The sequence below is a fragment of the Heteronotia binoei genome, chromosome 15 (assembly GCF_032191835.1).
Source record: "Heteronotia binoei isolate CCM8104 ecotype False Entrance Well chromosome 15, APGP_CSIRO_Hbin_v1, whole genome shotgun sequence".
Classification (NCBI taxonomy): domain Eukaryota; kingdom Metazoa; phylum Chordata; class Lepidosauria; order Squamata; family Gekkonidae; genus Heteronotia; species Heteronotia binoei.
Window position 1 is genome coordinate 18,821,796 of NC_083237.1, and position 27,353 is coordinate 18,849,148.

Sequence of the window (27,353 nt, forward strand, 5' to 3'; positions counted from 1 at the left end):
AGGACATGGCTGACCACCGGGACTGGGTAGGGATTGTCCTGTAGAGCCTTGTTGATCGTGCACTTGTAATCAGCGCAGATCCTCACCTCCCCGTTGGGTTTTACGGGTGTCACTATAGGGGTCTCCCAGTCGGCGTATGTGACTGGCTCTAGGACGCCTTGGGCCGTGAGGCGGTCCAGTTCCGCCTCTATTTTCGGTTTTAGGGCGAACGGGACGCGTCTCGCCTTGAGCCTTATGGGCCGGACCGTTGGGTCGATCGGTAGGGTGATGGGCGGCCCCTTGTAGCTCCCCAGGGACCCGTCGAAGACCTCTGGGAACTCCCGGCAGACCCCGTCGAAATTGCTGGTCCGCATGTGGTCTACCCCCACTAGCTGGATTCCCAGAGGCTGGAACCAAGCCAGCCCTAGGAGTGTGGTCAGTTGGCGCTTGACCACCAGGATGTCTAGGGGTCCTCTAAAACTCCCTCGTTCCACATTCACCCGGGCCCACCCCACGATGTGTACCGGGTTTTTTTGAAAGTCCCTTAATACGAAGTCCGCTGGCCTCGTATGGAGGCGGCGGCGGGGGCATAGTCTCTTGAGGGTTTCCTCCGAAATGATCGAGATGGAGGAACCCGAGTCTACTTCCATGAGGCATGGGGCGCCCTCGATCAGGACCGACATTTTGACCTTGTCGGGGGCTGCAAGGGGCAGGTTCAGTACCTGTAGACTGGTGGAAGCCGTCGTGTAGGCATCCAAGGAGTCGTGATGCGCTGACGGTTGGCGGCGGCTGTTTTTGGCCCGGCAAGCCCGGGCGATGTGGCCCGTCTTCCCACAGCTGCGGCAGTCCAGGTGGCGGTACGGGCAGTCCCTTCGCTCGTGGGGGTCGCCGCAGCTGGCGCACCTGGAACCGGTGGTGGCGGTGGGCCTCTCCGTTGCTCGTGGCCTCGCGGGGGCCCGTGTGTCGGTTCTTTGCGGTCGTCGGAGCTGGAACGCGTCTCCCTCTGCTCGGACCTCTGGCTCTGCTTCACCCTGGTGTACTGCCTCCCCGCGTTGCTGGCCGTACGCCTTGGTGGCCCTCTCAAACGCCGTCGCCTCGTTGAAGGCTTGTTGTAGGGTGAGCTCTTCTTTTGCGAAGAGCTTCTGTTGCAGCCGTTCGTCTCGGAGGCCCCAGACGAAACGGTCCCTCAGGGCTTCGTCCCTCTTATCAAAACTGCAGTTCCCGGCGATTTGCCGAAGTGCCGCCAGGTAGACCGCCGCTGTCTCCCCCGACTTCTGGTCCCTCTTGTGGAAGAGGAATCGGCGGGCGACGATGGAGGGTTGGGGCGCAAAGTGGCCCGTGAGGAGTCTCACGATCTCCCCGTAGGATCTCTCGGTCAGCCTTTCTGGAGCGGAGAGGTTTCGTGCGATTTCGAAAGTCTCTTCCCCACAGACGCTCAGCAGGACGTCTCTCTTCCGGTCATCATCAGTGATCAAGTTCGCCCTCAGGTAGCACTCGACCCGTTCGGTGTAGGTCTCCCATCTCTCGGGGTGCTCTGGGTTGAATTCAGCAAGGTGGCCCGTCGTTACGCTAGAGTTCGCCATGGTGGCGGCGGGCTGCTCGGTCGTCGGTCTCTCGCCTTCCTCGTCTCCGGCCAGGGCTGGTTCCCCGCGGGGTGGCCTGGCCTAGCCAGATCCCACCTTCGTCGCCAGTGTAGTGTACTGAGAGACGAGTCGTGGTGAAGGCATAAGTATTTAATAGCTAGCACACTACCGAACTGGTTAACACGCGGTCGGGTCCGCTAATATATACAAGCATCCCGGAACATCCCCTTTGCTGGCCAGCCCAATCCTGGCCAGTTGAACTTCCCGCCCTTGGAGCTGATTGGGGTGGCTTTCCCGCGCTGCGCAAGGCGACCCGCGGGCGGCTCGGGTTGCGCGGCGCTGTGCTGATTCCAATACTCTACACCTTACTTCCTTATCTCTCTCCCAGGAAGCTACCCACTGGTCACCTTGGATATGCTAACTTCAAAGGCCCAGCTGGCTTCTAGGCCTAGTGTGAAATTCCTCTCTTTGCGGTTAGGGATTGCCTTGGGGAAACACATCAGTTGCAGTTCTCACGGTTAGTAGAAGCAAGGAACACAGCACAGCAAAATACAAGATGGAGTTAGTCATGTCAAGCAGCTACATTCTACCAGTTACATTATCATAGCTAAGTTACACGTCTGACAATGCTCTTTGTTGCTTTATCATGTTTTAGGTTGTAAACTAGCTTGCACAGGTTCTCTGCACAAGTGGTGCAGACATGTTCTGAATCAATAAACAAATAGATGCATCCAAGGAGAAGTTGCTCACTGATTTTGCATGGCTACTTCCTGTCTGAGAATCCCATCCCATTTTTGGTTGTTGTTGTTTGGATTGCATCATGCATGGCCATGGCCTCTGGTGGTCTGACCACACCATTCCAGCTGCTAATCTTGCTAGATAAGATCAGACAAATACTTTTGCTTCACTATTTCTGCATCTAATGACCTCAGGACATTACAGTCTTCCAGAGGAGATTAGCTCCAGTATAATTACCAAAATGACTGTCATTTCTTCAATCAGTCGAATTTTCAGTAATTTTCCAGAATGAAACAGAAAACAAATCCAAGATGAAATCTCCATGTTCTGGTTATAAAAGCTTCCATGGAGCCATTCACTGCTAAAATGAGAGACCATATTGCTACTCGATATCTCATGAGTAGCACACAAAGCAAACAGCTGGGACATGGAAGATAAGATTCAGACGTGTACCCTTTAAAAGTGTGCTGGAACAGACAAGAGCCATCTGAATCATCTTCTTGAAACCAGGCTGAAGATAATGTCGACAATACTCTAGAGGAGACCCTGAAGAGGAGACTCAACAGAGAGTCCAAATGGAGAAAGGTGTTTTTTGATTGCTTACGGCAGAATCTGTGATGTTGGTGCTGATACCGATACTACTTCCTTGTGTATAAATCCCATAGTATGAAGTGCACTGGAAACCACCCTCCTCAGATTCCACAACAGTCATATCAGCCTGGTGAAATCCTGATTGGTGGAATTGTGTCTCATACTGGTTGTGTTTTGCAAAAGCTTGAATTTAGGCAGCATCCCTGCCAGGTTCATAAATGTTATCCGATGTAAGAGAATCATTGTTCCTCTAGAACAGAGGTGGTGGTGGTGATATCTGATTTTATTTCAGCAAATCTGCATATTTGCAAAGCTCAGTAGGCATTTTTAATAATAATGGATAGCACTAAGCATTGTGGCTACCCAAATAAAGTACTCACGCGCCAAGGACAAAGATTATGCTTATACCATATTGCTTCATTAATAATTTATAAGTAGATTGCACTTTTTTTGTTTTGTTTAGCATTTATACACTTTCCTAGATTAGTAAAGAGTTCAGTAGCATCTTAAAGACTGACAGATTTTATTGTGGCATAAGCTTTCAAGAAACAGAGCTCTCTCTGTCAGAACTGTGATGACGAGAGCTGTTTCTCCAAAGCTTATGCTAAAATAAAATCTTAAAGGTGCTGCTGGACTCTTTACTATTTTGCAGCAACCGACTAACACAGCCAACTCCTGTGGATATATTTCCTTGATCAGAAGGTATATAGCAGGAGGTAGAGATTTTTTTTAAAGCTGCAGTAAATATAAAAAGTAAAAGGTAGTCCCCTGTGCAAGCACCAGTCGTTTCCGACTCTGGGGTGACATTGCTTTCACAACATTGTCACAGCAGACTCATTTTGCCGAGCTTGGAAGGATGGAAGTCTGAGTCAACCTCGAGCCGGCTACCTGAAACCAGCTTCCGCTGGGATCGAACTCAGGTTGTGAGCAGAGTTCAGACTGCAGTAAATATACATCCACCCAAATGCAGGCTATTTTGAGAAATACACAGGGGATGCCAAAACTTGAAAATAACGTAACGAGGAGGGAACTATTGTTTGAAAAATATAAAAACTTCTGAGGAAAATGTCAGTGTGACGTATATGCAAAAATATTTGTATGACACAAGAGGCTTGTGATATTTATCAGTACAGACTGAAGCAACCGCAACATCAGCGGGGAAACATTTTTGTCCCTCAGGTTAAATATCTCCTGTATATAAGCCAAAAAGCATATAAAAGAAGATGTGAGAGAGAGATTTTGGGGGAAGAGAGAGTTTGGGGAAAGCAGAACAAGAGTGTCTTCCCCACTGTTCACAACAGCAGAATTCAGAATCACTAAACTGTATTTATTTTAGCAGTATAGGTAGGACAGACATAAAATCTCTGCTGAAGGCTACTGGATTGTGCATCCTAAAGGGAATCAGACAAATCCATAGATCTATCAAGGGCTATTTGTTTGGGTAACTAAAAGGAACCTCCAGTATCCATTTGAACATCAGTCACTGGCAGATGGCTCCATGTCCAGCTTGCAGGTTTCCCAAGAGCATTATACTATGGGAAATGAACAGAGAATCCGATGGGTCATTTCTCTCATTCAGCTGGGACCTAGTGATGTTCTCAGACACAATACTGTGACCAATCCAGATGCTGTGCATTGAAGCATTCTCTTCTTAAACAATAACTTATTGTCTTTGCAGCCTGAAAACAAAGTTCTACCAGCATGTCCTGGCCTTGGTGTTTGCCATCTTTGAGATCAATGAGGACCCCACCATCTTGCCCAACATTACTCTTGGGTTCCACATCCATGACTCCACCTTAGATCCAAAATGGATTTACAGACCCACCCTGGACCTGCTCTTCACCGCAGCTGAACTTGTCCCAAACTACAAATGTGGCTACCAGAAAAAAATGGCTGGCATAATTGGGGGCTATAGTTCTGAAACCACATCAGACATGGCGACTCTCTTAAGTCTTTACAAGATCCCACAGGTACGATCAGAGAACTGGGACTATTTGGACTTTCACGAATCTCACGTGTAGTTTAATCACCTTTGCTGATCTATTATCAAGTATTGCAAAGAATAAATAAATAAGGGGCCAATTCTACACAGGGGATTTGGGCGTGATACGGATCTTGAAATGTCAATTGTCAGAAAGGACTCCAAAGGATGCGTGTTGAATATTCAAGTTGAAAAGATGGCTAATAAATGTTTCTAAATAAAATAAAATAATTACAAACAATTATACTAGTAGAAGGCTGAAATATGCAGACAAAGAACATGTGAAACAGTCTGGAAATATCCCCATTTACATTGGGGATATTATAAGATCTGGAGTAACATTTAAATGCCTTTTAAAGAAGAAGGTGATGAATAGAGTCAAGTAGTCTGATTATCCCTCTATAATACAGGTGGCCAACGGTAGCTCTCCAGATGCTTTTTGCCTACAATTCCCATCAACCCCAGCCAGCATGTCCAATGACTGGGGCTGATGGGAGTTAGAACATAAGAGAAGCCATGTTAGATCAGGCCAATGGCCCATCCAGTCCAACACTCTGTGGCCAAAAAAATTTATATATACACACACACACACACACACACACACACTGGCTAATAGCCACTGATGGACCTCTGCTCCATATTTTTATCTAAACTCCACTTGAAGGTGGCTAAATGTAGCAAAAACGTAGGCATAAAACATCTGGAGAGATACCGTTGGCCACCTCTGCTCTATAACATGACTTTTTGTTTCTTTCCTAGCTGTCATTTGGCTCCTTTGAATCGGATGTGGATGTCCCAACCAGTCGGTCATCTTTTTACCGCATGTTTCCCAAGGAAACCCTTCAGTATGAGGGGATTGTCCATTTACTTCTGCATTTCAGGTGGAGATGGGTTGGGCTCATCACTCTGGATGACGAAAGGGGAGATCGTTTCTTGCAGACTTTGGAGCCGATGCTTTCCAGGAATGGAATCTGTACAGCCTTCACAGAAAAGGCAGCAAGACAGGTCCCCTGGGAAGACATACTCTTTCTGAACAAATATCTAGACAGTAGTAATGCAAAGTTCTTGGACAGCGAAGCCAATGCAATTGTCGTCTATGGAGGAAGTGGAGCATTTATTTGGCTGGTGACTGTTATCTTCATGCCCACGATGCTGATGAATATCACAGGGACTGACTACGGGGAGAGGACCTCTACAGGAAAAGTGTGGATTACAACCGCCCAGATGGATTTTGCACTCATTCCTTTTCTAAAGGCGTTTGCTATAGAGATATTCCATGGTGCTCTTTCCTTCTCAATTCATTCCAAGCCCATCCGAGGCTTCCATAGATTTCTTCAACTCCTAAAACCTTCCCAGGCAAAGGGGGATGGCTTCATCAAGGACTTCTGGGAGCAAGTGTTCGACTGTGCATTCCCAGGTTCTGTTAACCCAGAACACTCTGGAAAGACATGCACCGAAGAGGAGAAGCTGGAGACTGTCCCGGCACCTTTTTTTGAAATGACGATGACCAGCCACAGCTACGGTATATATAATGCCGTCTATGCCCTTGCACACGCCCTACACATCTTGGGCTCATCTAGAATCAACCACAGAGCAATGGAGACTGGAGGCAGCTTGGCTTCTTTGGATGTGCCACCTTGGAAGGTAATTCTTCTTCGTTGGGGAAAAAGAGAGTCCTCTGCCATGCCAGTTTGGTGTAGTGGTGCCATGCCAGTTTGGTGTAGTGGCTAAGTGTGCGAACTCTTATCTGGGAGAACCGGGTTTGATTCCCCACTCCTCCACTTGCACCTGCTGGCATGGCCTTGGGTCAGCCATAGCTCTGGCAGAGGTTGTCCTTGAAAGGGCAGCTGCTGTGAGAGCCCTCTCCAGCCCCACCCACCTCACAGGGTGTCTGTTGTGGGGGGGGGGAATAAAGGAGATTGTGAGCCGCTCTGAGACTCTTCGGAGTGGAGGGCAGGATATAAATCCAATATCTTCTTCTTCTTCTTCTCCCTCTAAGCTGTGGAGTCTTCTGAGCAAAAACTCTGTTTCGTGAGCTACTAGCATTAAAGCTATGAACCAGTTTGGGGTAGTGGTTAAGTGTATGGACTCTTATCAGTGAGAACCGGGTTTGATTCCCCACTCCTCCACTTGCAGCTGCTGGAATGGCCTTGGGTCAGCCATAGCTCTCGCAGGAGTTGTCCTTGAAAGGGCAGCTTCTGGGAGAGCTCTCTCAGCCCCACCTACCTCACAGGTTGTTGTGGGGGAAGAAGATAAAGGAGATTGTAAGGTGCTCTGAGACTCTGATTGAGAGAAAAGGCCAGAATATATATCTGCAGTCTTCTTTGTCTTCTACTGCACCAGTTAGTTTGCTCTGGGGCCATGTTCCCTGAGCTAAGACAAAAATGTGTGAGCCGGAAGCTAAAAAACTGTGAGCTGGTTCACCCTAACTAAGTTTAGTGGGAACACTAGTCCTCTGCAATGTGTGGGGTTCGATATGTTGGCAGGAGTGGGGAAATGGGATTTTTAATCTTTTCTCCCTGCCCATTTGAGCAGGGCTGGTGCGAGGGGTTTTGGTGCCCTAGGTGAGCTGCCCACTAGCCCTCCCCCCCCCCAAAAAAATTAAAAAAAACAGAGAATTGTAGGAAAGATGAAGAAACTTGAAACTATTTACATTTTTAATCCACAGGGGTTTTTTATTTTAAATTTATTTTTTTTAAAAAAAAATTGTGAAATTGAGCGGAAAAAATTGTGAGAATACTTCTTCATCTATTTAGCTGGATGTGCCACAGATAAGACTTTGTGCATATGAGAAGGATGCTCTACCAGGCAAGTTGAGCCAAGAGCAGCTCAGTTGCTGGCTGTGCGTGCAGGCTGGGAGAGATGCAAGCAGAGGGGGGGAACTGGCCCAGGGCCCCTGAAGGCACGGAGGTCCATAGGCCAGCCCCTACTTGGCCTATTTGTTAATCTGGCCCTGAATCAAGCTGTACTGAGACTAGCTGTAGCTCTCCAGAGCGTCCAGCAGAGGAAGAAGAAGAAGAAGACTGCAGATTTATACCCCACCATTCTCTCTGAATCAGAGACTCAGAGCAGTTTACAAGCTCCTCTATCTTCTCCCCGCACAATAGACAACCTGTGAGGTGGGTGGGGCTGAGAGGGCTCTCCGAGCAGCTACCCTTTCAAGGACAACCTCTGCCAGAGCTATGACTAACTCAAGACCATTCCAGCAGCTGCAAGTGGAGGAGTAGGGAATCAAACCCGGATCTCCCAGATAAGAGTCCGCACACTTAACCGCTACACAAACTGGCTCTCTTCACATCACCTTTTACATTACTTACTGCCCTGCCTTTTAAAGGGAAGTGCTGGAGATTGTCTCTGGAACCTTCTGCATGCCCAGCAAATGCTCAGCTCTGAGCTACGGACACATCCTTTTTGCCAGTTTAGATGCAGCAAAACCAAAATGGATGTTTTTGTAAGCTCTCTCAGCAGCAGTCATTCAAGGAACACCCTGAAGCCTGCTGAGAACCAGTTTGGTGTAGTGGTTAAGTGCATGGACTCTTATCTGGGAGAACCGGTTTTGATTCCCCACTCCTCCACTTGCAGCTGCTGGAATGACCTTGGGTCAGCCATAGCTCTTGCAGAAGTTGTCCTTGAAAGGGCAGCTGCTGTGAGAGCCCTCTGAGCTCCACCCACCTCACAGGGTGTCTGTTGTGGGGGGAGAAGATAGAGGAGTTCGTAAGCCGCTCTGTGTCTCTGATTCAGAGAGAAGGACGGGGTATAAACCTGCAGTCCTCTTCTTCTTCTTTCCTTTGTCTTGTGTCTGGCAATGGAAGTTTATTTTCATGGGCAAAAGAACAAATTAGTTGCATACATAAATAACTTCTCTCCTAGAAGAAAGTAATCTAAAACTCTGTTTGACACTGAGAAGTATTGGTGAGCACACTCCAACCCATCCAATTCATTCCATGCCCTTAAATGCTCCTTCCCTTTCCCCCAAGCTTCACACCCTTCTTCAGACAATTGCTTTCAACAACAGCGCTGGAGATGAAGTGGCCTTCAATGAACATGGAGAACTGAAAGGTGGATTCGATATTACCAACATGATCGCTTTTCCAAATAAGTCCTATGTCAGAGTCAAGATCGGGAGGCTGGATCCTCAGGTTCCCCGTAGTCAACGAGTGATAATTGATCAGGATGAAATTAAATGGAATAGGCACCTTCCACAGGTGAGAAACCATCTCAGTGTTTCTCAAACAAATACAAAACCCTTCATCGTTTAATGAAATGGGTAAGGAGAAGCGTTAAGGGGAACAAATGGATTCCATGATGTTTTTAATCCATGACATTTGCTAAATCAGCTCTCTCTAAATCAGCATCCTGTGTGGGGAGGGCGGGATATAAATCAAATCAAATCAATAAGCTCAACAAAAATGCCATATGTAATCATATTTTGGATAATCTGCATTCCTCTCACACACTATGAGCCATCTTGGAGATCCCACATATCACACTTCCATTTCATTGACAACTTGTAGAGTAATTCTGAGACAAACTACTCATGATAGCTTCTCAGTTTTAAGATCCAGGTGGACAGCTGTGGTGGTCTGAAGCAGTAGAACAAAGTAGGAGTTCAGTAGCACCTTTAAGACCAACAAAGTTTTATTCAGAATGGAAGCTTCCGTATGCGTGTATACTTCTTCAGACGAGGAGATGGGGTACAGTGAGCTGAAATACATATAGCTGGTGAGTTAAGGGTATTATGCATACGAAACCTTACATTCTGAATAAAACTTTGTTGGTCTTAAGGGTGCTACTAGACTCCTACTTTGTCCTAAATTCTTGCTTTCTTCAAGGACAGGTGCCTCCTTCCTCCCTGTGTAATGAGAACTGCAAACTTGGTTACAGCAAGAGAAAGAAGGAAGGGAAGAAGTTCTGCTGCTACGATTGTGATCTGTGTCCAGAAGGGAAAATGTCAGACAAAGAAGGTAGGAGATGCTCTGGGAAAAATTCCTGCTTTTATCTAAACCCCACTTGAAGATTCCCCAAATGTTTCATTACTCGAAGTGTGGGAATTTGAAACATTTACTCTTTGAGGAATTATCAAAAAAGACTTAAATTGGCCATTTTGTCATTATACATTAAGAATGTTTAACAGAAGTAGAGCCCTACTGGATCAGACCAGCAGTCTGTCAACTCCAGCATCCTTCCTCAATATTAGCCAACCCGTTCATCTGGATGGCCAACAACAGGGTACAGAGGCCAAAGCCTTCCCTTGACGTTGTCTCCTGGCTCTGAGATTCAGAGGTTTGCTGCCTCTGGATGTGGAGGTTCCCTTTAGTCAACACGGTCAGCAGCCACTGACAGGCCATCTTCCATGAATCTGATTCCCTATTAAAGCTGCCAAAGTCTGTGGCCATTTCTACATCAACAGGCAGCATATTCCATGACTGATTTTCCACCAGCCTTATGCCGCTCTCACACTCTTCTTCTCAATGGGGGTTCTGTTGGATTTCACACTATCTGCCCCAGGGCTGCAACTTGCTTCGCCGCAGCAAACAAGATCCTCTAAAAACCAGTTTCTGTTTGCCGTGGGGAAAAGGTGAAGCTAGTTACAGTCCCGGGGCAGATAGTGTGAAATCCGGCGGAAGCCCCCCACAGAAGAGGAGCATGAGACCGGCGTAAGGCTCGTGGGAAATCGGTCCCTGTTTTTAATTAGGTTGTGTGTAAAGAAGTGCTTCCTTTTGTCTGTGCTGAATCTGCTGCCCATCTGTTTCCTGAAATACCCTTAAAATCTAGTATTTCGGGTCAGGCAGAGAAAGTTATTTTGTTCTGCCCCTACTGTCTATCCCATGTTTATTTTCTAAACCTCTATCAGGTCTGTTCTTTTAGTCATCTCTTTTCTTAACTAATTCTTCAGCTTTTCCTCATCGGAGAAGTCCTCTAATCCTTTCATTACTGTGGTTGCCTTCTGCTGTACTTTTCCCAGCTGTGTGGTGTCCTTTTTGAGATGCAGTTATCAGAACTGCACATCGTATTTCAAATGAGGCTGCACCACAGATCTACATAGGGGCATTGTGATACTGCTTGATACTGATATTTTATTTTCAATCCCTTTTCGAATGCTCCCCAGCATAGAGTTAGCATTTTTCACTGCTGTGGCACACCATTGAGTTATCCACTAGGACCTCAAGGTCTCTTTCCTTCTCAGTTTCCCGAAGTTCAGACTTCATTAGTATATATTTGAAGATGGGAATTTTTTTGTCACCTTAGACTTTTAAAAAATGTAAAGGTAATCCCCTGTGCAAGCACCAGTAATTTCTGACTCTGGTGTGACGTTGCTTTCACAACATCATCATGGCAGATTTTTTATTTGGGTAGTTTGTCGTTGCCTTCCCCAGTCATTTACACTTTACCCCTAAGCAAGCTGGGTACTCATTTAACCAACCTCAGAAGGATGGGAGGCTGAGTCAACCTTGAGCCGGCTACCTGAACCCAGCTTCCACCAGAATCAAACTCAGGTCATGAGCAGAGCTTGGACTGCAGTACTGCAGCTTACCACTCCTTACACTTACTGGTGTTGAACATTCCTGTGTATTTCTCCAGTTGTTTCCAGAGATTTTATGAAGTTATGGGAATTTAGATTTAAAAGTAACAGAATTCCTGAACACCAGTATGGCTTAGTTCTGTTTGAAGGACAGAGGCTGTCTGGTGAGGAAATTGAGAAGGATCAGCAGGAGCAACAAAAGTTCTTCAACCACAATAGGATTTCTGCGTTCATCTCGGTATACCCCGGAAGGTGCAAATGGTGTTATTGCTTCTTACTTATTTTCAATGTTGGGACAGGTTTATAAAACTGTTTTCATCATGGACTGAGGAGAAAATATTAGCTACTATCTTACAAAAACCTCTTCTTGTAGAATCAAAGTGCCTCAGTAGGTTTTCTTCTCCTTTCAGACATGGATTATTGCATCCCTTGCTCTGAAGGTCATTATCCAAACCAGGAACAAACCCACTGCCTTCCCAAGATCCCAAACTTTCTTTCATTTCGTGAGCCGATGAGCATTGCTTTAGCCTTTTTTGCTCTTCTCCTGTCTCTGATAACAGCTCTGGTGATTCTGTCCTTTATAAAATACCGGGACACTCCCATCGTTAAAGCCAACAATCGGACCCTCACCTACATTCTGCTAGTCTCCATTTTCCTTTCTTTCCTCTGCTCCTTGCTCTTCATCGAGCAGCCTGACAAGGTGACCTGCCTCCTCCGACAAGTGACTTTTGCCATCATCTTCTCCGTTGCTGTTTCTTCTATTCTGGCAAAAACCGTGACTGTCATTGTGGTGTTTATGGCATCCAAGCCAGGAAACCTTTTTCAGAAATGGGTGGGGAAAGAATTGGCACATTGTATTGTTATTTCTTGCTCCTTTGTTCAAGTTTCCATTTGTGCTGTTTGGCTTGGTTCTTTTCCACCCTTCCCAGATATCGACAAGCATTCACTGAGTAGAGAAGTCATCATGCAATGCAATGAAGGGTCAGTCACCATGTTTTACTGTGCCTTGGGTTACATTGGATTCCTTGCCACCATCTGCTTCATTGTAGCGTTCATAGCCAGAAAGTTGCCTGACAGTTTCAACGAAGCCAAGTTCATCACCTTCAGCATGCTGGTCTTTTGCAGTGTTTGGCTGTCCTTTGTCCCCACCTACCTGAGCACGAAAGGAAAAGATACGGTGGCCGTGGAGATCTTCTCCATCTTAGCTTCCAGTGCTGGCTTGCTAAGCTGTATCTTTTTGCCCAAATGCTATGTCATTCTTCTTAGACCTGAGTTGAACACAAGAGAGCTGCTGATAAGGAAAAAACATTAAATTCTTTAGTCAGCCATCCACTTGTTCTCCAGTTATATTTTTATCAAATGCAAATAGGGAATTTTTGTTTTGTGGAGAGAATGAAACCAATGAACCATTCCCTGACATTCTTTAGTTAGGCTTGGTTTACATTTCAAACAGAAGAATTATACATTTGAATCTCTCTCTCTCTCTCTCTTTCTGAGAGAAGTAATGGAAATTAAAAAATTATACTCTGATAGTAAGAAGAACATAAGAGAAGCCACGTTGAATCAGGCCAATGGCCCATCCAGTCCAACACTCTGTGTCACATAAAAACATAAGAGAAGCCATGTTGGGTCAGGCCAATAGCCCATCCAGTCCAACACTCTATGTCACACAATGGCAATATACACACACACACACACACACACACACACAGTGGCTAATACCACTGATGGACCTCTGCTCCATATTTTTAGCTAACCCCCTCTTGAAGCTGGCTATGCTTGTAGCCGCCACCACCTCCTGTGGCAGTGAATTCCACATGTTAAGTCAAATCCAAGATGATAAAGAGATAGAGGGGCTAAAAATGAAAGGTTTTTCTTACAAATACAGAGCATTTGCAGATTACGTGATGTTTATAAATGAAAATCCCACCCATGTAACACCATTGCTGCTTCGTAAGATACAAGAATATTTTTATCAAATGCAAATAGGGAATTTTTGTTTTGTGGAGAGAATGAAAACAATGAACCATTTCCGGATATTCTTTAGTTAGGCTAGGTTTACATTTCAAACAGAAGAATTATACATTTGAATCTCTCTCTCTCTCTCTCTCTCTCTCTCTCTCTTTCTGAGAGAAGTAATGGAAATAAAAAAATATATACTCTGATAATAATAAGAACATAAGAGAAGGCATGTTGAATAAGGCGAATGGCCCATCCAGTCCAACACTCTGTGTCACATAAAAACATAAAAGAAGCCATGTTGGATCAGGCCAATGACCCATCCCGTCCAACACTCTGTGTCACACAGTGGCTATATATACACACGAACACACACAGTGGCTAATAGCCACTGATGGACCTCTGCTCCATATTTTTATTTAACCCCCTCTTGAAGCTGGCTATGCTTGTAGCCGCCGCCACCTCCTGTGGCAGTGAATTCCACATGTTAAGTCAAATCCAAGATGATAAAGAGATAGAGGGGCTAAAAATGAAAGGTTTTTCTAACAAATACAGAGCATTTGCAGATGACGTCATGTTTATAAATGAAAATCCCACCCATGTAACACCATTGCTGCTTCGTAAGATAGAAGAATATGGAGAATTGGCAGGTTTTTATATAAATAAAGGAAAATCAAAAAAATTGTAAAAATATGAAAAACAGCAAACAGGAAGAACTACAGCGATTAACAGAGTGTGAAATTACTTCAAAAGAAAATATCTAGGTGTGGAAATAACAATGAAAAATATTGATCTATATAAAAATAATTATGAAAAACTTTGGCCAAGATTGATGGAGATATGATTAAATGAACAAATTGAACCCGTCTACGCTGGGTAGAATCTCTGCAATTAAGATGAATGTTTTACCGAGACTAACGTTCCTGTTTCAAACAATCCCAATAGTGAAAGACAATAAACAATTTGTTAGATGGCAAAGGAAACTTTCAGAATTTGTATGGGCTTGGAAAAAACCAAGAATTAAAATGAAAATTCTGACTGATGCAAAAGAAAGAGGTAGATTCCAACTGCCTAATCTAAAGTTGTATCATGATGCAGTTTGCCTGGTGTGGATTAAGGAATGGGTGACATTATCAAATAGAAAGTTATTGACAATAGAAGGACATGGAAATGTCTTTGGATGGCATGCTTATATGTAGTATGGGAAAAATAAGATGGATGGTTTCTTCTCACATCACTATATCAGAAATAATCTGTTAAATACCTGCTTAAAATATAAAATATATGGTTATGAGAGGAAACCGCTTTGGATCGTACCAACAGAAGTAATAAAATTGCATTCAGATATTAAAGAAGAGAAGTGGCTAACCTATAATCAATTTCTAAAGATCCAAGGAAAAAAGGTGGAATTAAAAACAGCAGAAGAAATACAACATAAATATAATTGGTTTCAATTGCAACAAATAAAGAGTTTGCTTGAACAGGACATTAAGAACTAGGGAATAAGACAAGAACAAACAGAACTGGAGAAAATGCTATTTGGAGAAAGTGAAAAGCTGATTTCAAGGACATACAATTATTGAAATGGTCTACGGAAGATGAAGTAGTTAAATCACAAATGATAAAATGGGTGATAAATATAAATAAGGAAATACAGATGGAGTTGTGGGAATACCTATAGAAGAACTCTATGAAAATTTCTACTTGTTATAACATTAAGGAGAATTGCTTCAAACTGTTATATAGGTGGTATATGGCACCTTAGAAACTGGCAAAAATGAACAATCAGTTGTTGGACAGATGCTGGAAATGCAAATGCCATGAAGGATTTTTTTACCATTTGTGGTGGTCTTGTGAAAAGGCGAAGCAATGTTGGCAGATGATTCAGCAGGAGATTTCAAAAGTCTTGGGATATAATATTAAGAAAGCACCAGATACTTTCCTGTTGGGATTACAAATGGAAAAATTTCAAAAGCAAGATAGAACAATAATTTTGTATATGGTTTCAGCTGCATGGACATTATATGCGCAAATGTGGAAACAAGACAAAATTCCAGAAGTATGGGAATGGACTTTGAAAGTTATGCATTGGAGTGAAATGGACAAACTTACGAGAATCTTAAAAGAACAAAATTTAGAGATATTTAAAAACGACTGGGGAAAGTTTCAAAAATATATTGAAAAACAATGGAACGTTAAAGGACACTTTGTGATCTTTGGCAATGGTTAATATTTAAAGAAACGATGTATGGATTACAGTTTAAAAGACATGATTATTGGACTACAACCTTTTTTCCTTTCCCCAATGACTAAGAAGAAATATTACTAAAATGGATTATAACCTTTGAGTGTGTATGCAGAAAGATTTTATAATAGACAAAACATTTACCTTATAACAAATTAGATTAAATAAAAATATGGGGACGTTGGATAAGGGGGCATGCACTGTTGGGGGTCACAAAAGGGTGGGGGGTGGGATGGAGAAAATATGATATATGTGTATTAACATTTAATGACAAATGAAGATATGCTACTACAATATATTACAATAAATTGTTTTAAACTAGGAAAACAGCAGTTACCTGTGGAAATCACCTGGGAGCAGAATATCTCCAGAGGGAGAGCTTGTTTTGGTGGGTAATTATATTGTCTTTGAGGGACAAAGCCACCATTCTTCCTTCCTATCAAGCCTATCCAATACCTCATAACTGTACACCCCAAGGAGACACAAGCAATAGCACACGTGACCCATATCTTGACGCAGTGCTTATGGTGTACCGTCTTCTGGATAAAGCATCACATTGAATACTATTGAAGTGCAGAAAAGGGATCTCCTAGGCATATGGGGAAGAGCTTACAGGGCTCTCAGTACAGGGCCTACTGTAAGCTCCAGGAGAATTGGCTACATCAGAGGTGTGTGGCCTAATATGCAAAGGAGCTCCTCCTAGAATTCCACCCCTGGATGCCACAGAGGAGGGCGGGGTCCCCAATATGGTGCCCATAGGCGTTATGATGCCCACCAAAGTATATTTATTACTTTAGATTTCTACCCCGCCCTCTCCGCAAGCAGACTCAGGGCAGCTAACAATCAGTTCAAACATCTACAATTGCAATTTAAAAACGATGGAATACAATTAAAACATTTTATGGTGCTGTTCAACTTCAGTAGAGAGCCCCTTGGCGCAGAGTGGTAAAGCTGCAGTACTGCAATCTGAACTATAGGACATATCTTTCCTCATCAAGCAGCAATCAAAAAGTGACAGGTGCCCCCCAAATGAATACCAGATGTTTTCCTATGGGCACTGAGGCAACTGTCCTGACGAGTGTCCAAGACAGAAGTGACAGAGATATGCAATGCAGATTATTACTTTTAAATATAAGCAAAGATAGGATTTTCTGCCATGTGTAGGAACATCCTAAATGTGCCATGTTTTTAATGATTTAAATGATTTTAGTTCAGCAGTATGTCAGAGCAATTTTGTTTTATTTATTAACATACTTTGGCTTTCTATTCCACCCTCTTTGCAAACGGACTAATCTCTCTCTCTCTCTTTCAGGCCTTACCCCCACCCACCATTTAAAAACAAACATGCTAGAGGTTTTCAATTTCAAGCTGTTTTGATAACTCCCTTCTAATTAGATCTATCTTATATATTGCTATTTGTGAGACAAACAGCATTTGACCTGCAAACCCTAAAAAGGTCAGGGCTCTAGGTCACTGATTTTTACGGTGAAAAGTTGTAAATATTGCTGTACAATATATTTCAAAATGTTGCCGGGGCACTCCAAGTGCTAGACTCTCATCAACAAAAATTATGGTTGTTTAGCTCTGCCTGTCAAAACAAGAGGTCTCAAGACTTCTCACAGGCCCCGTTGGGTTATTGCCATCTACCCCCCTGCCCCAGGTCTTTGAGAAGCCCTCCCTGACCATTCTTGGGTCCCCAAGACTTCAATAAGTACTGCACACAACCAACAGCTTTTCTCAGTGATTACAAGGACTAGAAAAATGCTTTAGAACAAATGTAAACTAAGATTTCTGCACCAAAGAACCATTTTACCTGCAGAGTAAAAAAAAAAAAAGCATGGATGGATAAAACATATACAGCTCTGCATAGAAGCTTAAAAAAAAATTCGACTGGAAAAAAAATGCAGGGAAGAGGGGAAGTTCCCATACCAGTTATACCACATTGAGGACTGGTTCTCCTCCACCCCTGGCGCCTCAGATCAGATCCCAAGTGATTGTTCATTATGAGCACCTATACATATAGTTGTTCACTGGCTCTAAAAGCTGAGCAAAAGTGAGCTTTCTGTACTGGTATGGGTGAGGGGCAAGAACCTCCACATTCAGAGGCAGTCAACCTCTGAATCTTAGTGCCAGGAGGCAAAATCAGGGGAAGGGCTTGGCTCTTCAGACAGTGTAACTGGCTGTCCACTCTGTGAGGCAAGATGTTGAATTAGATAGACCTCTGGCCTGATCCAGCAGGGCTCTTTTTATGTTCTTATGAATGTTTTTGCTTAACTACAAAGAAGGGTGATTATCCTGAATGTGGGGGTTACCTCACTATAGACATTATGCAGTATAAAATGCAACCAAACAATTTAAGTCAGGCTGTTTTGTTTTTGCCATGATGCAAACCTTCAAGACTGGCTGTGAATCTTATGTCCAACCATCAAATCTGGCCATGCCACCATGTTACTCTGGTGCTACTGAGGAATTAGAGAGAAGGACTGGGAGAAAGAGCTGATCCCTCCCTCAACATGGGATGTTTCTGACACCGAGGATATTTCCTCAGGCATGAAGTGTGTGCCTTCTCTGCTGCCACCTACCCAAGTTCTCCATCTGAGGCGGACTGCAGAGTCACTTCCTCTGCAACCCGCCTCAAATGGAGCCAGCATGGACAGCAGAGAAGGGCAAACATCTTCTAGTGTCACCTGGGAGGAAAATGTAAATGTCCTCTTATACTACTCAGGCAAGATCCAAGGTGGGGTGTAGAAGTCTCTGCTTCTTGCTTTGGACCCTTAACACCAGCAGCTCTGGTCTCTGGTGAGGAAAGGGCAACAGGGACGCCACACATGTCACCTTTCTCCTTTGTCAGCATCCTCCACCTGTTAGCACTCCAAGGAGCTGTCTGGGGGTTACTTGGGCAATGAACTGGCCATGGCAGTAGGAGGTTGCCTAGGGTTCTAAAAGAAAAAGAAGAGTTTATCGTTGCTGCTTTAGGGAGAAGAGGAGGTTGTGGGTCATGGTCAGCCTAGGAACTGCTCTCCTTGATGAACCAAGGGTGCAGACAGAGGAGCGAATTCCACATTTTAATCACTCTCTGTGTAGAATAGTATTCCCTTTTGTCCACCCTGAATATACTATCAGCCTCATTGTATTGTGGTAAAACAATTTTATTGGTAACATATGGTAATAAATCTATATTTTACATCTTTAAAAACTTCTTTTATCTACCCCATATATTACTTTCTACCCACCCCTCCCCCCGTTACTTGACCCCCGCCAGTGTTATTTACTTAAAAAGCAAATATTTATAGGTACCCTTAACTATTAAAACAAAAACTTATATTCTTCTTCTTTTTAAAACTTAATCATTATCAAAAATTGTCCAATATCCTTTTATTTTCCACTCTTTTTCTACGTATCTTCTAAACTTTTCCCATTCCATCTTAAAAAAACTTCTAAATCATAGTCTCTTAATATTCTTGTTAATTTGTCCATTTGACTCCATGTCATAACTTTTATAATCCAATCCCATTTCTCTGGTATTTCTTCTTGCCTCCAGAACTGCGCATAGAATGTCCTAGCAGCTGAGAGCAAGTACCAGATTAAAGTTCTATCTTCTTTTGGAAATTTTTCCATTTGTAATCCCAGTAGGAAAGTCTCTGCAACTTTCATTACTTCATATCCCAAGATCCTAGAAATTTCTTGTTGAATCATTTGCCAATACTGTTTTGCTCTTTCACAAGTCCACCACATATGGTAGAAAGAACCTTCATGCTTTTTACATTTCCAACATCTGTCTGGCATCTCGTTATTCATCTTTGCTAATTTTTTAGGAGTCATATACCATCTATACATCATCTTAAAACAGTTTTCTTTAATACTTTGACATGTTGAAAGTTTCATAGAATTCTTCCACAAATATTCCCAGGTTTCCATCTGTATTTATTTATTTACATTAATTGCCCATTTAATCCTTTGAGATTTCACTACTTCATCTTCGGTAGACCATTGTCAAAGTAATTTATATACTTTTGAAATTAATTTATCATTGTCTCCAAGCAGAACTTTTTCCATTTCTGTTTGCTCTTTCCTTATTCCTTCAGTTTTAATATCATTCTCCACCAAGCTCTTTATTTGTTGCATTTGAAACCAATCGTATTTATGATTCAACTCTTCAGCAGTTTTCAGTTCTATTTTGCCACTTTGTATTTTTAATAATTGATTATATGACAACCACATTTCTTTTCCTATCTCAGCCGTTGTTTTTATTACTTCAGCTGGCACTATCCATAACGGTCTTCTCTCATCTCCATATTTCTTGTATTTCATCTATGTATTTAGCAAATTATTTCTTATATAATGGTAAGAGAAAAAACCGTCCAGCTTCTTTTTTCCATAATACAAATACGCGTGCCAGCCAAATTTATTTCCGTGACCTTCCAGCACTAAACGTTTTTTATTTAACAACGTTATCCATTCTTTCATCCACACTAAACAAACTGCTTCCTGATATAATTTTAAATATGGTAGTTGAAACCCACCTCTCTCTTTTGCATCTGTCAAAATTTTCATTTTAATCCTTGGTTTCTTCCCAGCCCACACAAATTCTGAGATTTTCCTTCGCCACTTATCAAATTGTTTGCCATCCTTCACAATAGGAATAGTTTGAAACAAATACATTATTCTTGGTAAGATATTCATTTTAATTGCAGATATTCTACCCAACAATGACAAATTAAGCTTGTTCCATTTTAGCATGTCTTCATCCATTTTATGCCATAACTTCTCATAATTATTTTTAAACAGATCAATATTTTTCATTGTTATCTCCACCCCTAGGTACTTTACCTTGGAAGTGACTTCACAGCCCGTTAGTCTCTGTAATTCTTGTTGCTTGTTCATCTGCATATTTTTACACAGAATTTTGATTTTTCTCTATTAATACAAAGTCATGCCAACACCCATATTCTTGTATTTTAGCTAACAGCAAAGGTGTAACATGTATGGGGTTTTCATTTATAAACATTATATCATCAGCAAAAGCTCTGTATTTGTAAGTAAATCCTTTTATTCTTAAACCGTCTATATCTTTTTCTTCTTGGATCTGCATCAGTAATATTTCAAGAGTCTTTATAAACAACAGTGGTGAAAGCGGACAGCCTTGTCTAGTACCTTTGCTAATTTTCATATCTTCTGTAAGGTCTGCATTTATACACAACCTTGCACTTTGTTCAGAGTATATTGCTTTTATCATTCTTATAAAACTTTCTCCCAGCTCCATTTTTTCCATTACTGCAAACATAAAGTCCCAATTTAAATTGTCAAATGCTTTCTCTGCATCTGCAAAGAATAATGCTACTTCTTTTTCTGGATGTCTTTCATAATATTCTACAATATTTACAACAGTTCTGATATTGTCTCTTATTTGTCTTTTGGGAAGAAACCCTGCTTGATCTTCCTTTATAAAGTTTATCAAATGTTATTTAAGCCGTTCTGCCAAGATTATTGTAAATATTTTATAGTCATTATTTAATAGCGAAATTGGTCTATAATTTTTTACATTCGTGAATCTCTATCTTCCTTGGGTATCAACGAAATAACAGCTTCTTTCCATGTGTTTGTTACATTACCTTTTACTCTTATCGTATTCATCAACTTCTGCAGTTTTGGTATTAATTCATCTTTAAAGGTTTTAAAATATTTAGCTGTATATCCATCTGGCCCTGGTGCTTTCCCATTTTTCATTGCGTTAATTGCTGCTTAAATTTCTATTTTTTCAATTAGATCATTCAAAACTTTTCGCATATTTTCAGTTAAGGGCTCTATTTTTATCTTTTGTAAATACTCATCCATCTTCTCTTTCTTTATTTTAACACCTTTAAACAATTTGGCATAGCACTTAAAGAATTATCTTTTTATTCCCTCTTGAGTAACCACTTCTCTTCCATCTACCACTGTTTCTTTATTCTGTAGGTATTTTAGGAGGGTTTTATATGATGTGTTATAGTTTTTATATTGGTCTATGACTGTAATAAAGTTCATTCATTCATTCATTCATTCATTCATTCTGTAGCAAATCTTCATTTAATCTCCATCTTCTCAACTTCTTGGACAATTTTGTAATCCACATTATTGGGTTATGATCAGCCCCAATTTTTAGGCAAAATCTCTATCTTCGTTGTTATAAGACCTAAATTTTTAGTTCCCCACAACATGTCAATCCTAGAAAAAGTTTTGTGTCTTGCTGAAAAAAAAGTATAGTCCCGAACTTCAGGATTCAATTTCCTCCATATATCTTCCAAATTTTCTTGTTTAACCAATTCCAAAAAAGACTTTGGCAATTTTTTTTCTTTGCTATTATTTTTTTCCCTCCAGACCTGTCCAATGAGTTCTTAACTATTCCATAAAAAATCTCCCATTATCAATTGTTTGTTCCATAAAAATCGATAATCCTTTTGTTTGATAAGCACGTCTTGCAAACATATTATATTACAGTTTTGTTTCTTAATCCAATGAAATGTTGCCCTTCTTTTTTGTGGTGAATTTAGTCCATTAACATTCCAAGACAAAAATTTGTAATCCATCATGGTGCAAATTCTTTATTTTCGTCAAAAAATCTACGCCGTTCCTGAGCATTTGTAATTGTGATTCTCTTCCCCTGGAGTTCAAAGCTCAAACCTTCAGGTATTATCCATCTAAACCTTATTCCATTGTCTCTCAATTTTTCTGTCAACTTTTTATATATTCTTCTATTGTTTATCACTTGCCTTGGCAGCTCCTTCACGATTCTCACTTTTTGCCAAGAAAAATAACTTACCAAGAGATGTTCTCATAAGATATATGACAAAGAAAATGGTGGGAAGGATCATGAATAAAAACTTTGAAAAGACATTGATAGTGGAAGGCAGTAAATTTCCTGCCTGCTCGCAAGGAGGGTCTCTCATTCAGTGCACTGAACAATTGAAAGACCAGACATTTTCTCTCACAAAACCCCTCCTGATCATTCCCAGGTCTGTGAAAAAAATTAAAATGTGTTTTGATTGATTTCCCTTCTCTCCCTCTCTTTCCCCACTCCAACACCAGTTTCAGAGCATCTATCTAAACTAGTATTTGTATACTCTCTTATGGAATAGAAACTTTTGAAACTCCTGCTGATGCTGACAATTTCTCTGTCATTATCTCATGTTCTCTGTCATCATCTCGGTTCTGGTGGAAGAGTTCCATTCTGTGTGTTCATTTTACACCTGGTGTTACGCTAGCCATAAGTGGCGTGAAACAAGCCAGACCAATTCATTTATTCTGGCATGTTCTAGAAAATCATGAAAATAGAAATCATAAAGACACAATCCGCTTTTCACTTCCTTTGGTTTTGATGGCATGATCTATGTACTTTGTAAACCTCTCACATCATCCTAACTGGAAAGCACAAGATATATAGCAGTACTAGCAATACAGAATGTCTATTTAAGAGATTGGTTTATTAAGTATGCAGACTGATCACATGGTAAACGTGGCTTGCCCATTCCTTTTGTGATTCACCTAGATTTACAGAAACACCAATTGGCAGAGGACTTTATTACCTTTTATGGCTATCCAGACCAAATGGCCAAGCCACACTGGTTTACCATGTGATCAGTCTGCATACTTAATCAACAAACTGCTGGTATTTCAGCTCACAATACCCGAGCCCCTCGTCTGATGAAGTGTGCTTAGAGAGCACACGAAAGCTTACGTTCTGAATAAAACTTGGTTGGTCTTAAAGGTGCTTCTTGACTCCTGCTTTGTTCAACATATATGTATACAAATAGATAAAACATGCCAACATGAATCAAGACAAAAGAACATTATAAAAGGATCTAAAATCTGTACAAAAATAAGTCAATCTGTCTAATACAAATTTAAATTACAACACATTACTGTGTATAAGAAGAGCAGCCTGCAAAAACATTGCCACAGCATCAGTTGTGTTCCCATCTTTGTTGTTTAATAGATACAGCAGTTTATATGAATCCAGAAGCGCTAAGATACTATCAAGAATTAACAATAAAATGCTACGCTGAATATTAACATAATAAAAGCATTCTAATAACACATGAGGCACGGTTTCAAGGGACCCACTTGCACAAGGGCATAGTCTGTTAGCAAAAGGTGTACTGTTAGATCTCCCAGTTAAAATCGCTGAAGGAAGGGCATTGAACCGAGCAAGAGAAAAGATTCTGCGTAATGCTGGAATCTGAAGTTGGTAAAAGTAGCTAGCATTGGGTAAGATCCCATGACTAAGAGGCGAGCATGTCACTAGCGGCATTGTACAGTTCAGATAACTCGACCTCAAATAATCTGTCCCTTATTGTTCACATTGCCTCTAATTCTGAAAGGGAGAGAAGAGATTCAAAGGAAATAATCAGTGTTCTTACTTTGTTTTCAATATTCACCAGCCATGGGGAAATATTAGATTCTGTCAAGATTTGGCCACAGTAGCTAGAGGGCTCAGATCTATAGTGCAATCGAAGCCAAAATGTGAAGATCATAGACCTCGCACTTGCGGTCATAAAATCTTGGCCACATTCCAGGCATAAGGCAGCATATGGTACACAAGATGGAACACCCAAAATCTTCTATAGAAAGCCTGAGTGTACTTGTTCAACTGCTTTATTTATTGAATCAATCCAAATAGGGGTTCCATAGAGTAATTGAGGTTCAGATTTCAAATTAAAAACTTTGAGCACAACTGGAACATATTAATTCCCTTTTTCAGAGAAACAGAAACGCAGAAGTGAGTTAACGTTTGCTTTGGCATTATTAATCGTTACTTTGCATTGTTGGGTCCATGATGTAGTAACCTGGAAATGTAAACCTAAGTACTTAAAGTGTTTTACTTGTTCGAGCTCGTGGTCACTCACCCTTCAAGTATATTGCTTCCTAAATTTGGAGAAGACTAACGCTTTTGATTTCTCATAATTTAATTCTAATTGATTGATTTTACAGTACTCTTGGCAGCGATTTAATAGCCGAAGTAAAAAATAAACAACCATTGACATTTTGATTTCTGAGATTTGGAGCTTGGAAGTTGTGACCATCTTTTTGCAGTAACTTCACTCCTACCTACCCTGTGCAGAAGATTACTCAATGTGCATGTTTTGCTATTACACTTTATAATTTGTTATTTATAAGTACCCAGTGAAACAATACATTCTGTGGATTTAGGGGGAGGTGTTTGTGAGTTTCCTACATTGTGCAGGGGATTGGACTAGATGGCCAGGAGGTCCCTTTCAGCTCTATGATTCTATGACTAAATGGATGTGATCTGAAATGTGGACATCCCCTTTCTCCCTAACTGGATGCCATGTCTTTTTAGCATTTCTCTTTCTATGGAGACAAATAGCCAGATAAGAGTATATCGTATGCAATGATGACTCTGTTCTCTAATTCCAGATGGAGTTCACCTACAGGACAGTTCAGGAATTCATTTTGGTGGGCTTTGAAGTTGGGCAGCTGCAACGACTCCTGCTCCTCACCTTTTTCACTATTCTTTACATGCTTGCCATGGCGGAGAACATCACCATCATCACGTTGGTGCATCTTGACACCCGCTTGTCCCGTCTTCCCATGTACATCCTCCTGAGCAACTTCTCCTGGCTGGAGATCTGCTATGTGAGCACCACTGTGCCCCGCATGCTCTTAGACCTGGCATTGTCCAAAAAGATCATCTCCTTCAGTTCCTGCTTCCTCCAGTTCTACATCTTCTTCTCTCTTGGCAGTACAGAATGCTTCTTCCTCTCCTCTATGGCCTTGGATCGGTACTTGGCCATCTGCCACCCACTGCGATATCCACAGATCATGTCCCCAAATTATTGCTACATCCTAGTAACTGCTTCTTGGCTCCTTAGCTTCCTGGCATTCATTGTTCCAGTGACACTGATCTCCAAGATGTCTTTCTGTGGTCCTAATATCATTGACCATTTTTTGTGTGACCCTGGGCCAATTCTGGCTTTGGCTTGTCCTCCACTACCAAAGGCTCCCCTCGTTAGTCTGATTTTCATGGATGTTGTGCTGATCCTCGGCAACATCATGTTTACTGTGCTGTCCTACAGTTCTGTGATTGTCACTTTGATGAATAACTCTAGCAAAGGCAATTGGTTAAAGTCTTTCTCCGCCATATCATTCCACTTGTTGGTGGTCACGCTTTATTATGGCCCTCCAGTAGGGCTGTATGTAAACCCAGGAGGAGAAATGGATTCAAATGTCATTAAGACAGTAGCACTCTTCCCTACTGCCTTAACACCCTTTCTCAACCCCCTGATTTACTGTCTGAGGAATGATCAGATAAAGGAGGCGCTGTTCCGATTATGGAGGAGAAAAGCGGTCTTTTTGAAAAGAACAGTGACCGTGTAAAAAAAGAGGAACATGCCACAGTACTCTCCAAGATAAAGCTGATGCAGTCAGTGCTAGACAACAAAGGCACAGATTTCTGTTCAGTGCTTCTGACTCCTTTTGTGCACTGGAAGGCAATAGTACACATTTCCACTAGAATACTGTGCAAGCACTTTTCAAGTATATATTCTGTAACACATACAATAAAATGAATTCTCCATTATTTTATAAGGCACTCACAACTGTACAATTCTTATGCATTCGAGCTAGTTCGATAAACATAATTGTATGTGGAAATCATTATTGTTTCTCTATATGATCATTATTGTTTCTCTATATAATGCTAATTTATATGTGTAGACACATCATAGGGATGGTTTTACTGTCATCCGCTCAATACAGAATGGTTATTTCCTGAAAATTAGATAAATCCTTTTCTGACTTTGAAACAAGAACGATCCCTTTCTCCCCAAAATGCCATTGAGAACACCAGGGCTTTTTTATAGAAAATGCCCAGTTGGAACTCATTTGCGTATTAGGCCTCACCCCCTGAAATCAACACTATTCCACATAGTGAGATAGCATGAACTCATTTGCATATTAGACCACACCCGCTGATATCACAATTGTTTCACGTAAGGCTTTTTTTGTAGAAAAAGCCCAGCAGGAACTCATTTGCATATTATGCCACACCCCCTGCCACCAAGCCCACCAGAACTGTGTTCCTGTGCGTTCCTCCTCAAAAAAACCCCTGGAGAACATGATGGTGTTTGCTTGCCCCTTTCATAATACGTGATATGGGCAGTGGAGATGTCTTACTTCTGCGAGGCTTTCCTCCCTTCCTAACATAAGGGGTCTCAAGGCTTGCGTTTTCCAGGGTTCCCTGCATCCATACTAAGGACTTCATGCCCTGGGCCAGACTACTTCCCCGAGGTCCATTGCCAGAGTCCCTGAAACCCAGAGCATGGGGGCGCGGCGACGCGGAAGATGGCGGACGCTTGAAGCGGCGGCTCCCGGCTCACAGTCCCTTCCTGCTTCTCCCGCTCCCGTTCCTTACTATTTTTTTCACCTGGCATGGGCAAACGAACTGCAGGGAACACCAAGGCAGCCAAGAAAACTCCTGCGAAAGCCGCACTGATGCAGCAGGTACTAAACTTTCTTCCAACAAGCCCCGGGCCCAAAATCTCTGAAATGGCGTCCAGCCCTTCCCCCGGCCCCGCTCAGGAAGAGGGCTCTTTATTAACAACCCAGACATTTCAAGTGGCGATTTCACGCTTGGAGGACTCAATAGGGGTCACAATGGGGGAGAAGATCAGCAAAGCTATTACCCCTTTGCAATTAGAACTAAAAAAAATTAATGAAATGCTTTCAGCAGTCACTCAAACTGCAGACTCAGCGCTG

At 42.0% G+C, this 27,353-nt stretch overlaps 2 protein-coding genes across 2 annotated transcripts; both read left to right on the forward strand.

The window, feature by feature from the left end:
* Nucleotides 1–2,118: 2,118 nt before the first annotated feature.
* On the forward strand, nt 2,119–12,707 carry LOC132583270 (vomeronasal type-2 receptor 26-like). The gene is made up of 6 exons (XM_060254936.1): nt 2,119–2,123; nt 4,570–4,861; nt 5,632–6,516; nt 8,850–9,077; nt 9,710–9,836; nt 11,806–12,707. Exons 1-6 carry the CDS (start codon nt 2,119–2,121, stop codon nt 12,705–12,707), a joined length of 2,439 nt encoding a protein of 812 aa, XP_060110919.1.
* A 5,306-nt stretch (nt 12,708–18,013) lies between these two features.
* LOC132583271 (olfactory receptor 11G2-like) lies at nt 18,014–25,973 on the forward strand. The gene is made up of 2 exons (XM_060254937.1): nt 18,014–18,033; nt 25,031–25,973. Exons 1-2 carry the CDS (start codon nt 18,014–18,016, stop codon nt 25,971–25,973), a joined length of 963 nt encoding a protein of 320 aa, XP_060110920.1.
* Nucleotides 25,974–27,353: the final 1,380 nt, after the last annotated feature.

Excerpts from the sequence above, each read along its gene's own strand:
- LOC132583270 (XM_060254936.1), top strand. Across the intron at positions 4,862-5,631 it reads GTCTTTACAAGATCCCACAG|CTGTCATTTGGCTCCTTTGA; the intron begins GTACGATCAGAG and ends TTTCTTTCCTAG. Across the intron at positions 9,837-11,805 it reads GAAAATGTCAGACAAAGAAG|ACATGGATTATTGCATCCCT; the intron begins GTAGGAGATGCT and ends TTCTCCTTTCAG.
- LOC132583271 (XM_060254937.1), top strand. The coding sequence starts at position 18,014 with ATGTCCAACCATCAAATCTG. Across the intron at positions 18,034-25,030 it reads ATGTCCAACCATCAAATCTG|GACAGTTCAGGAATTCATTT; the intron begins GCCATGCCACCA and ends GTTCACCTACAG.